At 39.2% G+C, this 16,580-nt stretch overlaps 1 protein-coding gene across 1 annotated transcript in view; it reads left to right on the top strand.

Annotated features, from left to right (window-relative positions):
- The window catches only part of LOC124545758 (codanin-1), a 166,602-nt gene that overhangs the window by 107,205 nt on the left and 42,817 nt on the right, over positions 1 to 16,580 (top strand). Inside the window, exon 7 of the mRNA XM_047124701.1 lies at positions 93 to 310. Coding sequence (XP_046980657.1) covers positions 93 to 310 — 218 coding nt within the window. The remainder of the gene's footprint in view (positions 1 to 92; positions 311 to 16,580) is intronic.

Genomic DNA, 16,580 nt, shown 5'->3' on the forward strand with positions numbered 1-16,580 from the left:
ATTTGGCTTCTTGAATAATGCTTCTCTCTCCTTCCCTCCCTTTCCTTTTTTCTATTTGCTAAATTATATGTTTATTGGTTTTCATGGTGTAGGTGTTCCTGAGGAGTCAGTCACCACATCTTCACCGCTAGACCTTTTACATTTGGTGGATGAAGAATGTGTTTATATGTGTTGTCCTTTTTGGGGTGTGCTTAGGGCAACACTGGCTGAAGATCCACACTCTCGTAGCCACAGATCTCTCAGGCACATAACACCTGTCTCTGCTGATCTCGGTCGACAGATGCAGCCCACATCAACAAAACAGCTTGAGGTATGGTCTTTGGTACTTTGGTAGCAGTGCTCTCTCTCTCTCTCTCTCTCTCTGTGTGTGTGTGTGTGTGTGTGTGTGTGTGTGTGTGTGTGTGTGTGTTCCCCCACCAGCTAGTGATAGTGAAACATCATAAACATATTGTATTTGCTCTGAAAATTTCTGAACCTCGGAGAGAAATACTGATACTGTGCTTTCCTAGGCAAAACACAGTAGAGCGTCAGTTATTCACAGTAATTGGGGGACATGCGTGTTCGGGAAACTGTTTTATTCTGATAATTGTACTGTATACTATTATTTACCAATTTACAAATAAAACTTCATATATTTATAATAACTTTAATCTGTGTCATTATTACAAAAGCAAGTGCAATAGGAATGTATGTACTACAGCATAGTAAACAAAATATACATGCATTTTGCAGGTACATTACATATGTATAGAATTTAACGCTTAAAAAAAAATCCTTAATTTTGATCTGTTTAAGCCTACCTGCTTACTAGCAGTGAAGTAGTACACTCTCTCTCTCTCTCTCTCTCTTTTTCCCCCAGGGCAGATATCTGATACTGTTTGCTTTCATCTTGAGCTTCAAGTCATTGTAAGGCAGTATGTAGAAGGTAAGTGATTTGGACCACTAGTTGACAAGACGCTGGCTACATCAATTTTATTAGTGATGAAATTCACACATTCATGGCAATTGAAGTCTTTTAGCATATTGAGCATTTAGGACATACAATTCTGTTTGAGAACTTTCCTCGATACCCAAAATTTTATTTCAGGCTATTTTCCAAATTCTGTTGCTTTACACTGTCCCGTGCTGCATCTTTCAAATCAATACTTTTTAGTTCTTAACAGACATTGTTTTCCCATCTCTTCTCTTTATGACAATATCTTACATAACAATTCTTTTATGTAATGCTGTTTAAATGTCTGAATATCATCTTGATCCATGGCCTGTAATAAGGGGGTTATGTTAGGTGGAAGAATGCGGATTCATATTTTTATCAATGACGAGCCTAGGCAGTCAGTGGCAACCAGTAGCTTTAGCACAAGCGGAAACAGTAGGTGTTAATATGGTGCTTGCTTATTTTAAGAGGTGTTACTAATTTGTGACATGAAGCAAGAGTTTTTCTCAGCAAGCTTTCCAATAGAGCCCAATTTCATCAGCATTGTGGACATTTCGAGAGTGTAATCTTCTTCCCTCAGTGCGTCCCTTAGTTTGATTTTCAAAGAATCTGCTGTTGAAGAATGGGCAGACAGTTTTTCTACTTGTATCTGAAGCTCACAAATGTTGTGTCTTGACTTAGCATTTTAACAAACCCTTACTTGCTTTAAAATTGGACAATCCAAGATTTCGTTAAGTTGAATTGCCTCCTCACATAGAGTGGGATGAGAGATGTTTCTCTTGTGATCTGTTTTATGTAAGCCATTTGTAAACAGCCTCATCTAGCTCTGTGTTTGCGAAAAGCTTCATAGTTTTACCACTTGTCAATCCATCGGTAGAATCAAGCTTACCATATTTACTCGAATCTAAGCCACACTCTAATCTAAGCCGCACCTGAAAATAAGACTCGAAATCAAGGAAAAAAAATTTTCCCCGATCTAAGCCGCACCTGAAATTTGAGACTCAAAATTCAAGGGATAGAAAAGTTTTAGGCCGCACTTCCAAATCGAAACACAGTTGGTCCATTGTAATATGAGACACAATTTAGGTCGAATGAATTACGATACAGCTACAGTAGTTTGGTTCGAGTTGTAAGCTTAGCAGTTAAGCTTTACCAGGTAGCCATTGCTATGCGTCAGGCGCTGTGTCCTTATTTATACGGGTACCCTTCCTTTTTCACGTGCTACGTCTGGTTTGAATCGATTGCTTATTTTTCTTTGATCTGATAAGTGCCGCTCACTTTGTTATCGGTGTTTACGTCACTCTACGCTGAAAATGCGTTTTTGTACTGTGTCATGCATTGTTTGTCGCATTCTGATAATGTGTGTGTACGACCTGTCGCCGCTCGCGGCATGGCTTGCTTTTGTGCGTGCTTATGCCGCTTACGATAAAAAAAAAAAAAAAAAAAAAAAAAGAGAGGAATTGTCTCTTTAGCGAAACAATGGCAAGAGACTGCTATTTGTTGTTACTTACACTGCTGCTTTCTTTGATAATGATCAACAAGAACCAAATAATAGACTGCATATGATAGAAGATGTTCTGAACGAGAGTTTAGCTAGAATTTTTCGCCGTTTGAAAATCTTTGCAGACGCCTCTTTTGTACATCACATTCTGCACAGAAATTAGAGTCATCTTAGATTTAAAAATCTAGTCAATTGCCGTGCTTCATTTCTGACTGTATCACTATTAGGCATAAGAATAATACGAATATAAACATGACATGATATGTATATTCTTCCGCGTTTGCTGTTGTCTCACACTAGTTTCATCGTTTATTAGGCAAACAAGATTTAAATGAAATAGCAGCAAACACGAAAGAATACATGGCAAAATGTTTATATTTGTATTATTCTTATGGTGAAGAGAATACTGCATGTGATTCACAGTTCATAAAAGTTCCTATTAGCAACCATCTCTTCTCACAGGTAGGAAGAAATTCAGAATGTAGAGTTGGCCATATTGACAAACATCCCAAACAGTCTTGCCAGTCGGATTTTCGTAGTACATTGAAATGCTGCTACATTCGAAGATGAACAATATGGAATTTGTATTTACTTCGTTGGATAATATACGAAAATGCAATGGTCGAAACTCGGGGCGGAGAAAAAAAGCTCGTCTTCCACCCTTTTTTTAAATTTATTTACTGACTTAGAGGTTTTGGCGCCAGTATTTATCTTTGTGCCTGCAAAGCATGCCTGTGTAGCGCTACATATATTCGACGGCAGAAGTTAGTTGTGGCGGGTACCAACATTTTTCAGAACTTCCGCTTACTTTGCACTCGATTCTAAGCCGCAGGCGGTTTTTTGAATTAAAAAAACCGGAAAAAAAGTGCGGCTTAGATTCGAGTAAATACGGTAGATAAAAAATTTGCGATGCTTGTCTTCTTCTTCCCCCCCCCTCCCCTCCCCTCCCCTCCCCTCCCCTCCCCTCCCCTCCCCTCCTCCTCTCCTCCAAATCCGTGATTGGCGACTTACCAACTTCACACTCATTGGATAACTTGGTAGCAGAATTACCTTCCTCTGACCTGTTATTAATCTTGTAGGAAGGATAACTCATTTACGTTTAGGCATTTTATAGCACAAGTTTACTTTACACGGCAAAGTTGAGATGAGAGATTGTAACAGAGCACAAAGGGTTACTGTTGTTGGCAGTTTGGCATTGGTGTGCTGGGGATGAGAGTGAAGGGGGGATCAGACAGAAGTGGAAGCAGTGTTTTGGGGGGGGGGGGGGGGGGGAGCAGCATGCGTGAGCGAGCCCAGGTCAGTGATTCAGTTAAGTGGTCGATCAGCTGACTCTGTTTGGGTAATCAATGCTCTACTGTAACAGGTTTTTTTTCCTTTCTTTTCTTTTTTCCCTTAAACTTAGTCTCTTTTTAGGTCAATACACTTCGTCCAGAGCTTTTCCAAAGAGTAGATTCAATCCCTAAAGTTTCTGAAGGGTCTGCAAAATACTCTTATGTAATTGCTACTGCCTTTCATCGGACTTAAAATGCTTTTCCAGTCACAAACTTCTCTAGATGGGGGAGTAGATGAAAGCCAGGGGATGTCATATCTGGTGAATAGAATGTATGCTCCATCATTTCATACTTTTTGTCCATCAGATTTTTTCGTGCCAATGTACCTTTGTGGATAGCTGTAGTCTACTGATGAAATACGAATCTCTTTTCCATGTGAGAAACATGGCTCATAAATGAGCTTTTTTATAGTGAGGAACACTGACTTTCAGTCATTACTTTAACCTGTGTTTCATTTTTGGAAAGATATCATGGGCGCACTTCTCACATGCAGTAACACAAAATTTTTGGGATTCCTTTTAAAAAATGCTAAACCATTTGTTTTTGCATCGTCTTTTAATCAGTATTCAATAAATTCAGGAATCGCCTTACTGAAACCTTTCTCATAGATAATTATTAATGCAAATGTTGCCATACATTTTCTTTTGGTGTGCTTATGCTGTCATTATTTTTTTCCACAGATCTTCAAGTTTTAGGCTCGCTTTCCTGTTCCATTTGCAAATGGCACTTGGGAAGAATGATTATTGCTAAACCTCTGTGTTGGCTCTGATTTCTAGCAGTTTCAGATAAGGTATTTTCTGAGTGTACTTTAGTTTCTTCATTTGAGTGAAACTACTGTTAAATGCTGCCTGCACAAATTAGCCAGCGTCTGAAGTTTCCTCTTGTCATGCATTATTGCTCAATATATACCAACATAACAAACACAAAATTTCACTGATTTCAGCATCAGCGTGGTCACACTGGAAATTTTTCTTGTGTCTCTTTTAACTGTCAGTTATTTCTCACTTTCTTAATAGTTTAGAGTATGTACATTCTTGACCTGTAATCCTTTCATACAAGGGCTATTTGGAAAGTTAGTTCTATTAATTTCCATTTGTTTAGGAAAAATGCCAGTATATGAAGAGTTTTTTTAACTGTATACAACTTAAACCTACAACTGTTAGCTATTTTATGTATGATTGCCTCCTATATTAAAGCTCTTGTCGTATTGAGAAACAAGTTTTTCAGTGTCCTTGTTGTAAAATTCTGTCACCTGAAGGTTAAACCATACTGTGACTCTCTCCTTTATCACATCATCTTCAAACCAATGTGACCCTAACCATTTTTCTCATCTTGAGAAACAGGTAAAAATTTCTGTGTGACAGTTCAGGGTTGCATGGAAGATGATGAAACGATTCTCACTTGAAATTGCTAAATATCATTTGTGTGTATGCAACAATATATGGCTCAGCATTGTCATGCACAAGGATGCAAGAACTTAACGTCCCATGCCTTTTGTTCTGAATGGTTCTTCTGAACTTATTTAGAGCTTCACAGTAAATTTCAGAGTTTATTGTAGTGCCTCATTCCAGAAAATCAACAAGAAATAATTCCTTTGTGTCCCAAAGAACTGTTATCATTTTTTGCGCAGAAAATGTTTGGCACACTTTAAAGGTTACGTGTTGAGCAGTGTGGCCTCACTTAGTTGATTTGTGTTTTGTCTCTACAAAGGCATATGCTGACATGTGGAACACATGTTTCATCCCCTATCACAGTGTGATTGAGGAATAATGTGCTTCTGCATCGTACCACATAAGAAACATTACTGTGGCTCCCAGTCTCTTCATTTTGTGCACGTCAGACCTGTCATTCATAAAATTGAGATAACTAAGGTTATCGGTCTCAAATGTGAACAACACTGTCTGTGATATCTGAGGGAACTAACAATTTTCTCTGATTCTGTCTTAAATGTTTGCAACAAAGTTCATTTGTCACAATAAATGGTCATCCAAACTTCCTCAAACAAATAGCACTATTTTCTTATAGCACTATGGCTCATAATGTTGTCTTCGCATACTGCAGAAAGTTCACTGTGAATATCTACAGCCTTCATATTATTCACACATAGAAAATGGAAAGGACATAATTCACAGGCAGAGCAATTAACCGTTACAACACAAACAGCTGTTCAGTAACCTTTGTGCAGCACTGCCAGACTCATACTGAGTTGGGTGATCCAGCTAGACTGAAAGCCCTGTGCAACCCTCACTCTATATACCAGACAGCATGAGAACTTCACTTTCTGAACAATCCTCATATGTCAGGCATAATGTATTCATCATTGACACCACCTCAAATGATCTGTTAAGGTGTAGCTCTGGCATTAAATTTTTTTTGCACCTATTTTATGTCATGATTATTCAGCAATTGAATTCTTTTACCATCTACATATACATCTACACCCACAAGCCTCAACACAGTGCAAGGCAGAGGATGCTTCAGTTACCCCTGCCTTGTGCTCCATTCCCTGTTTCACTTGCATGCTTAGTGCTTCTGATACCATTGCATTGTGCTGCATTCCCTGTTTCACTTGCAAGCATATCAATGTACCTGTCTGTTGGATTTTCTCGTTGTGGTCAGTTAACAAGATGTATGTGGGAGGAACTAAAATATGGCATGACTCTTCCTGGAACGTACTCTCTCAGAATTGGAATAGTAACTCTGTCCATGACACATAATGCTCCTGTTACAGCATCTGCCATAAGTGTTTGTTGAAAATGTCTGTAATGCTCTCATGCTGACTAAATGATCCTGTAATGAAACACACTGTTCTTTGTTGGATCCTCCCTCTCTCTTTTTTATTGATCCTGGCAATGGTCGCAGACTGATCAGCGGTACTCAAGAACCGGTTGAACAAGTGTTTTGTATGCCACTTCTTTATTGCATGAATTACAATTCCTTAAAATTCTTCCAGTGAATCTCAGCCTGTCAGTTGCTTTTATTTGGTTTTTTGTTTGTTTTATATGGTCATTCCACGTTATGTCATTCTGGCTGGTTACTCCTAAGAATTTTATGTTACTCAACTGTTTACATCAATATGTCACCAATAGTGTATTGTACAGTAACGAATTTCTTTTCCTATTTATCCACACTACATTACATTGATTTATGATAAAGGCCAAATGCTAATCCTCCACCAATTGTTGATCCTTTTCAGGTCTTCCTGCGGTTCGCTACAGTTTTGTGTTGTTGGCATGTTCTAGTAGACAACCATATCAAGTACAAATATCCTTGAGAAGCTGAATCAACATTATCCACTAGATTGTAAGCACATCTCTAACTTGTGAAATTATCTTTACATTCATAAACTTTGTTCTGTTAACATTGATTTGTTCAGTTCTCTCTGCAAGGAAGTCCTGAATCTGTCACAAATCTGGTCCAGTACTCAGTAAACTTGGTAATTTTGTTCAATAAATGAGAGTGCGAAACTGTATCAGATGCCTTCTTGTAGTCAAGGAACACAGTGTCAATCTGTGCACCAATGTCTATGGCTCTCTGGATTTTGTGGATGAACAGAGAAATCTGAGTTTTACAAGATCTCTGTTTGCTAAATCCATGTTGATTTATGTAGAGGAGATTTCTGTTAAGTTTTCTGACATCTTTATTTCAATGTACAGCTTAATTATGCTGTCCCAGAAATTGGGCATTTGCACCATAAGGCTAGTCTCATCGTATTTCATTTCATGATTATATTACAGTGACAGCTGATTGGAGTGATTGTTTAAATTGGATATGTCACTGATGTTCCTTGCACCTGTCCTTGACTGTTCTGGTAGAGTGCACCATGTAATACAAGCCACATTTACATGGACTGCAATACACATCCACCTTTGGAGACCTAGATCATATTTAACGATACAAACAATAATTTTTATCTTAGTTAAAGGGAATGAAAAAGGCTGGGTTTAATTTTTCTGTAGGAATCTCCCATCTTTCTGGTTATTGGGGTAGTATAAGGTAGATAAGAGTTTTAGGCTTCTCTTCCTGTTCAGTGGAAAATATTATGAACAAAACAATGGCGTGGCAATGGCCAGTCCTTTATGACTTGTTTTAGCGAACATATACTGACTTGTTTTAGCGAAGATATACACGGTGACACCAGAATCCACCAAGTTAAGACCAATGTGTTTCTATCACTATGTGGATGACACATTGTAGTGTGGCCACATGGAGCGGAATATTTTCAAGAGTTTCTCGAACATTTAAACTCCATTCATTGTAATATAAAATTCACAATGGAACTTAAAAAACAGAGCCAATTGCTTTTCCTAGACATGTTTGTTAGTTAAGAGAAGAATAGGAGGATCCCTGGGTCACAGTGTACGCGGGAAACCTGCGTACACTGACCCCACCTCAAGCCTTCACCGTCTTGTTACAATAAAAATTTGGTGCTTTTCCTAGACATGTTTGTTAGTTAAGAGAAGAATAGGAGGATCCCTGGGTCACAGTGTACGCGGGAAACCTGCGTACACTGACCCCACCTCAAGCCTTCACCGTCTTGTTACAATAAAAATTTGGTGCTAAAGACTCTGGTCCATGGAGCTCAGACACTTTCAGAGAAGGGGGGGGGGTCTCCTAAAGAATTACAACACCTATGAATAGTATTCCAAAGGAATGGGTACTCAGATTGTCAAAATGAGCTGGTGATGGAGTCAAAATCAAGGATCTGAGAAGGAGGTTGAGACTGAGACCAAGCAAGAGAATCTAAAATTCCTATCAACCTTATACTGATCCAATACTGGAAAGGTAGAGTGACTCAGTTGACAGCAACATGACATCCGGTGTATTTCAGTCCCTTCAATTAAAGTAAAAAGTATTCTTTGTAATGTTAAAGATGATCTAGGTCTTCAAAAGCTGTGTGTGTATTGCATTCAACAGCATTTCTTATTTGGGGGGGGGGGGGGGGGCACAGACTATCAGAATCATCAAGGAGAGAGACAAGGAGCATCAGCAACATACCTGACTAAAACAGCCAGGCAAATCAGCTGTTACAGATCACTATCTTCAATGTAATCATCAAATGAAACACGGTGAGACCATTATCATCATGCAAACACAAAGTTTCTGGGGCATCAAAATAAAGATGCCGCAAAATTTAATAAATAGGGGTGGCAGTTTCAATTTAAATAATGCCTGGGGACTGGCACTCAATTTTTTAAAATTTTGTAGGCCATCACAGCCACCAAAGTTGAAAAATACTAAAAGAATTTGCATTTCATGAAATATCAATGCAAGTGCTGAAGAACGAAAGAGCATCAAAGGCTGTAGCGGGCATCATGAATCAATCTCTGGTATAAGTATCAGTGTGAGACCAACAATAGCCCATTGTCTGGTTGGAGTCCAGGCAGCAAGTAAGCAAAACAGCAAAACTCATAGCATCTGATGACTGGGTGAAGTGTCGAAACATTGTGCCTAAAATGGAAACAATGCAGAACACCTGGAAGCACAGTATTTATCAGTCATGCTGAGAAAACCTGAGAGATAATGATATAGAACTATAATTATGTACATCTTTCCTCCGATTCTTCTTTTTTCCTTTCACTAGGTACCCTTCATTGCTCCAGCAACCTATGATAAACTTTTGCAAGAAGGGGACCAAGTTCATTCACATAATCTCTGTAGTATGTCACTGGTATCTTGTCCAGATCATTTGTCTTTCCTCTATTAAATTATTGTATTTGCTTTCCTCTGTGACCAGTTATCTCAAAGTCTTCCATTTCAGCATTCATGCTATGATTGTAAGTAGGAATCCTACTGTGATCTTCCATGGTAAAACAGTTTACGAAAACTGAATTCAGTACTTCAGCCTTCTCTCTGTCATCTTCCATTTCTGTGCTAATATGATCACTGAACAACTAAATAAATGATATCAATCCATTTACTGACTTTCCACAAGACCAAAATTTCCTTGTGTTTTTATTCGATCAAAAGCTAAAATTTTGCTTCAGAATTTATTGAACACTTCTCGTAATGCTCTTCTTATGGTTATTTTTACATAATTTGGATGTAGTTTGTCATCTAGGCTTTGCATTTGCTTAAACATGTGATGAACCTCAGCTTTATAATGTGCCTGTTAAACAATGGTGGGTCATTCCCAACCTTTAAAACCTTGCTCATTGCATACTCCTCTAAGAGGTACTGAACAAAACTGATCATAATTCATAGATTATGAAATATATGTCAAAGCTTAAGAAATTGCACAAATAATGGAAATTAAAGAGGTGGACCTGGATAATTTGAAAGGACCCTAGATAATTGAGAGTTTCAGAAGGAGCATTAGGCAATACTTAACTGGAATAGGGGAAGGGAATACAGTAGGAAGCAGATGGGCTGTTTGAGAGATGAAACGGTGAAGACAGCAGAGATCAAACAGGTAAAAAGAAATATCGTAGTATAAAATCCTTAGATAACACAGGAAATGCCGAATTTAATTGATAAAAGTATAAAATATTGATAAAAGTATAAAATATAAAAATGCAACAAATAAAGCAGGTGAAAGGGAACACAAATGTCTAAAACTAAGATTGGCAGAATGTGCAAAATGGCCAAACTGGAATGGATAGGAGACAAATGCAAGGTTTTAGAGGCTTGTATAACCAGGGAAAAGATAGCTACTGCCTATAGGAAATTTAAAAAGATCTTTAGAGGAAACAGAAGCAGCAGTATTAATATCAAATGCTCAGATCACGAGTCACTACTAAGCAAAGAAGGGAAAGGTGAAAGATGGAAAGAATGACCCCTAGAAGGAAAGTGAAGGAGACAATATTATAGAAAAGGAGGAGGAAGTAGATGAAGATGAGATGGGAGTTATGATACTGAGAGAAGTATTTGACAGAACACTGAAGTCAAAACAAGTGCCCTGGAGTATATGACATTCCCTCAGAGTTACTGAGATCCTTGAAAGAGGCAGTCATAATAAAACATTCCACCTGGTGTGCAAGATGCCTGAGACAGGAAACTAACCCTTAGACTTAAAGAGGTGATCTATCAGTTTAGTCAGTCACAGTTGCAAAATACTGACACAAATTACTTACAGAAGAATGTAAACACTAGTAAAAGCCAACTTCAGGGAAGGTAAGTCCGGCTTTTGGAGAAATGTAGGGACATGTAAGCCTAGAAGATAGGTTAAAGAAGGCAAATCTATATTTATAGCATTTGTGGACTTACAAAAAACTTTTGAAAATGTAGATTGGGATACACTCTTTGAAGTTCTGAAGGTAACTGGACAAAATACAAGGAGCAAATGTTATTTGCACATTGTACAGAAACCAGACTGCTATTACAACAGCTGAAGGACATGAAAGGGAAGCCATAGTTGAGAGCGGAGTGAGACAGGATTTTAGCCTATCCCTGATGCTATTCAGTCTCTAAATTGAACAAGCTGTGAAGAAAACCAGAAAGAAATTTCAAAAAGGAGCTAAAGTTCAGGGAGAAGAAATAAAACTTTAAGGTTTGCCTATGACATTGTAATTCTGGGGGATACTGCAAAGGACTTAGAAGAGCAGTTGGACGGGATACTGTCTTGAAAAGAGGTTATAAGATGAGCATCATCAAAAGTAAAATAAGGGTAATAGAATGTAGTCAAATGAAATCAAGTGATGAGGTTTGCTATTTGGGCAGTAAAATAACTGATGATAGCTGAATTATAGAGGATTTAAAATGCAAATTGGCTATAACAAGGACAGCATCTCTGAAAAGGAGGAATGTGTTAACATTGAATATAAATTTAAGTATTAAGAGATATTTTCCAAATGTATTTGTCTGGAGTGCAAGCTTGTATGGAAGGGAAGAGTGGGTGACAAGCTGCTCAGAAAAGAAGAGAATAGAAGCTTTTGAAATACTGTGTTACAGAAGAATGCTGAAGATCAGGTGGATAGATCATGTAACTAATGAGGAGGTACTGAATCAAATTTGGAGAAAATAAACCTATGGCAAAACTTGACTAAAAGAAGGGAGTGGTTGATAGAATATATTCTAAAGCATCTAGGAATTTTCACTTTGGTATTAAAGGGAAATGTGGGTAAAAATTGTAGAGGAAGACAAAGGGATGAATAGTCAACAGGTTGAAAGGGATGTAGGTTGCAGTAGTTATTTGGAGATTAACTGGCTTGCACAGGATAGACTAGCACAGAGAGCTGTATCAAGAACTAGTCATCAAACTGAAGACAACTACAGCAAGTTGGATAATTTGCTAACGGTCCTTGCAATGCCAATAGTCAGTGATGGTCTTCTGTATTAAATAACTCAAAAAGTTTAGGTCTGTTTGTTGCTAAGAGCTCTAAGGTATTACCCTCTAACTAACTGCTCGAAGTAATTTTCAGACAAGACATTCAAAACAGTGTCATATGAATCCCTTCTCTTTCCCCAATTCTGATCACATGACTCTTGTATTCTTCAGCGGCTAATTGAAGTCGCCCCTTATTAAAATCAAGATAAACTTCTGCAAGTTCTCTATGAAGTGCTCTAGCACTACAGCTCCTGAATTAATTGTTTTATGAAAGCATCCAGTTGCTATGTATGACCTGACTTCAATATTTAATGTCATCCAGATCATTTCGCACTCGGAATCCCTGATAAACCTCACTGCATATTACTGCATTCTGTACTGCAATACATACACTGCCATGATTGTTGTATAACCTATCCTTGCAATATATATATTCCAATGTGAATTTCAGATTTCTTTGCTATTCAACTAACTTTCGGCTCCTAATCTGGGCATCATTTTCTTTAATAAGTTTGACAGCCTATGAGACCTTAGTACGGATGCTCCTGCAGTTTATTGTAATTACATTAATCTCTTCTCTCTCCTATCTACAGGGATGAATGTTCGTTGACAGTAATGTGTTTGCTCTGTCTTCGATTTTGGCAGGCAGTTCATCACTGATCCCTAATAGGGATACTTCTAACCAAAAAAAAAAAAAAAAAAAAAACCTTGTGTGCTTATTATATGTATCTCTACTATCTATGTACCTGCTTTCTTTGTGTAGTGCATGCCTGATCCTACAATTCACCACCCTGTATAGGAGATCAAGAAATTCCCATCCAATATCATCACAGAATCGTTTGAACCACTGGTTCATATTTTCCACTCGGCTTCAAATCAGAGAACTGCAATAAACTCTAGGTACAGTGTTACAAATAGTGAGCTGAGCCGGCACACCTTGTGCAATGCTAGCTTCCATCACCAACTCAGCCAAGTATTTAAACTAACCAAAGATGGCTTCAAAATCCAAATGTCAGGTGTCATTCATTCCAACATGAGCTACTGATAGCATCTAGTTGTACCAGTGCATTTGTGAGTAGCAGAGAAAGAAAGATATTTATTCCCACATACACTTGATAACAGCTTACAATTACATAAACTTGAATGCATGCACATTGTAAAGAAAAGGACACCAAAAACAAGCTACATCAATACAGCTTGAAACTGCCACTGCATGGAGCGATTATGCACCACTGTATATTTGTGAGGACAAGGAAAAAAAAAAAAAAAAAAAAAAAAAGTTTACTGAGCGAGGTGGCACAGTGCTTAGTACACTGGACTCGCATTCGGGAGGACAATAGTTCAACCCCACGTCCAGCCATCCTGATTTGGGTTTTCCGTGCTGTCCCTCCATCACTCCAGGCAAATGCTGGGATGGTTCCATTGAAATGGTACGGCCGACTTCCTTCCCTGTCCTTCCCTAATCCGATGAGACCAATGACCTCACTGTTTGGTCTCCTCCCCCAAACCACCCAACCCACCCCAACAAAATGTTGGAACAAGTCAGTATTTGACTCCCCATTTAGTGCTAATGATAGCACAGTGTGAATTTAACACACTATCCCAACCCTGATCCTCGATGTTGGTCTCAGTGTCGCAGCGCTGGAACACCTCTTGTTGCTGAAATTTCTTGATCTGATCCAGTGTGACTGTGTTGTTTTTACCATCGATCATTATGTGGAAAGTATAGCTGCCCCTACTGACTACCGGAGATGGTCCATCATACAGTCCCTGCAATGGCTTATGCACTGTATCATTGCGTATGAACACATGCGTGCATTTGTCTAGCTCTGCTAGAATGAACAAGTGTCTTTTAAAACTGGTTTCTAGGCATTGTCAGTCTTAGATGGTGTATATGTTCTATTCTTAATTGGGTGGTGAAGTCTGAGGCAGTGATTGTCACCTGCTAAGGTGCGCAAAAACTCTGCAGTCAAGTGTAACATTTGTCCATATACTAGTTCTACCACTGTTCTCTTCAGATTACTCTTAAACGATGTTTGTTGACTTAAGCACAACAGGCAATGTCTCTGTCCAGTTCAGCATTGTGAGGCATCTCAGTGCTGCCTGTAACTGCTGATAAAGATGCTCAACTGTGCCATTTTATGTTGGATGGGATGCTGTGGCACATATGTGCTTCATACCTCACAATGTTGGCAAGATTTTGAAGATATAAGCTTCAAATTTCCATCTCTGATCAGTGGTAATTTTCAGCAGGGCTCCAAACTGGACAATCCAGCCATGAAAAAAAAAAAAATGTTTGTGCTACAGCTTCTGCCTTGATGTCCTGCCACCTGGTGAACATGTCTACCACCAAGAGGCAATAACTGTCCTTCCAATGCTGTGAGTAGGCCTAAAATGTCAGTATCACATGTTCAAAATATGGGTTTGGCAGAAGATATGTATTAATGGTGCTCTGACATGCCATGTAATTTTATTCCTCTTGCATGCCACACACCACTTTACAAATGTTTTACAGTCTGTGTGCATACCTGGCCATAAAAAGTTCTGTTTGACTAATCTGACATTGTCCCTTACTCTTGGTTATGCCCAGTTGTGCATTGATGCTATTGCTTGTACTCTGATTTGCTTCAGGTGAAGTCACGAACTGTAACCTCAATCCTTTTGATTGTTGCAATAAATCACACAGCTTATTATCACGTTGTTGCGCATGCACTAGGCTATTATAGTCAGTGGCATTTGCCACTGCTTCCACACATGCGGTGTTATCTGCTACCACATACACTGTTTGTTGGGTTGGCCAAAGAGCCAACACCGTGTTACTAGAGGAGGCCAAAATGCACGCGTTTTAGCTCACGCAGGCTGGTGTGAGGAGGGAAGAACTATCTACATCTAGATCTACATGATTACTCTGCAATTCACATTTAAGTGCTTGGCAGAGGGTCCATCGAACCACAATCATACTATCTCCCTACCATTCCACTCCCGAACAGCGCGCGGGAGAAACGAACACCTAAACCTTTCTGTTTGAGCTCTGATTTCTCTTATTTTATTTTGATCATTCCTACCTATGTAGGTTGGGCTGAACAAAATATTTTCGCATTCAGAAGAGAAAGTTGGTGACTGAAACTTCGTAAATAGATCTCGCCGCGACGAAAAACATCTTTGCTTTAATGACTTCCATCCCAACTCGCGTATCATATCTGCCACACTCTCTCCCCTGTTACGTGATAATACAAAACGAGCTGCCCTTTTTTGCACCGTTTCGATGTCCTCCATCAATCCCACCTGGTAAGGATCCCATACCGCGCAGCAATATTCTAACAGAGGACGAACGAGTGTAGTGTAAGCTGTCTCTTTAGTGGATTTGTTGCATCTTCTAAGTGTCCTGCCAATGAAATGCAACCTTTGGCTCGCCTTCCCCACAATATTATCTATGTGGTCTTTCCAACTGAAGTTGTTCGTAATGTTAACACCCATGAACTTAGTTGAATTGACAGCCTTGAGAATTGTACTATTTATCGAGTAGTCGAATTCCAACGGATTTCTTTTGGAACTCATGTGGATCACCTCACACTTTTTGTTATTTAGCATCAACTGCCACCTGCCACACCACACAGCAATCTTTTGTAAATTGCTTTGCAACTGATACTGGTCTTCGGATGACCTTACTAGACGGTAAATTACAGCATCATCTGCGAACAACCTAAGAGAACTGCTCAGATTGTCACCCAGGTCATTTATATAGATCAGGAACAGCAGAGGTCCCAGGACGCTTCCCTGGGGTCACCTGATATCACTTCAGTTTTACTCGATGATTTGCCGTCTATTACTACGAACTGCGACCTTCCTGACAAGAAATCACGAATCCAGTCGCACAACTGAGACGATACCCCATAGGCCCGCAGCTTGATTAGAAGTCGCTTGTGAGGAACGGTGTCAAAAGCTTTCCGGAAATCTAGAAATACGGAATCAGCTTGAGATCTCCTGTTGATAGCGGCCATTACTTCGTGCAAATAAAGAGCTAGCTGCGTTGCACAAGAACGAGGTTTTCTGAAACAATGCTGATTATGTATCAATAGGTCGTTCCCTTCGAGGTGATTCATAATGTTTGAATACAGTATATGCTCCAAAACCCTACTGCAAACCGACATCAATGATATAGGTCTGTAGTTCAATGGATTACTCCTACTACCCTTCTTAAACACTGGTGCGACCTGTGCAATTTTCCAATCTGCAGGTACAGATCTATCGGTGAGCGAGCGGTTGTATATGATTGCTAAGTAGGGAGCTATTGTATCAGCGTAATCTGAAAGGAACCTAATCGGTATACAATCTGGACCTGAAGACTTGCCCGTATCAAGCGATTTGAGTTGCTTCGCAACCCCTAAGGTACCTACTTCTAAGAAACTCATGCTAGCATCTGTTCGTGTTTCAAATTCTGGAATATTCCATTTGTCTTCCCTGGTGAAGGAATTTCGAAAAACTGCGTTCAATAACTCCGCTTTAGTGGCACAGTCGTCGGTAACAGTCCCATCGGCACTGCGCAGC

The sequence above is a fragment of the Schistocerca americana genome, chromosome 8 (genome assembly GCF_021461395.2).
Source record: "Schistocerca americana isolate TAMUIC-IGC-003095 chromosome 8, iqSchAmer2.1, whole genome shotgun sequence".
Lineage (NCBI taxonomy): Eukaryota > Metazoa > Arthropoda > Insecta > Orthoptera > Acrididae > Schistocerca > Schistocerca americana.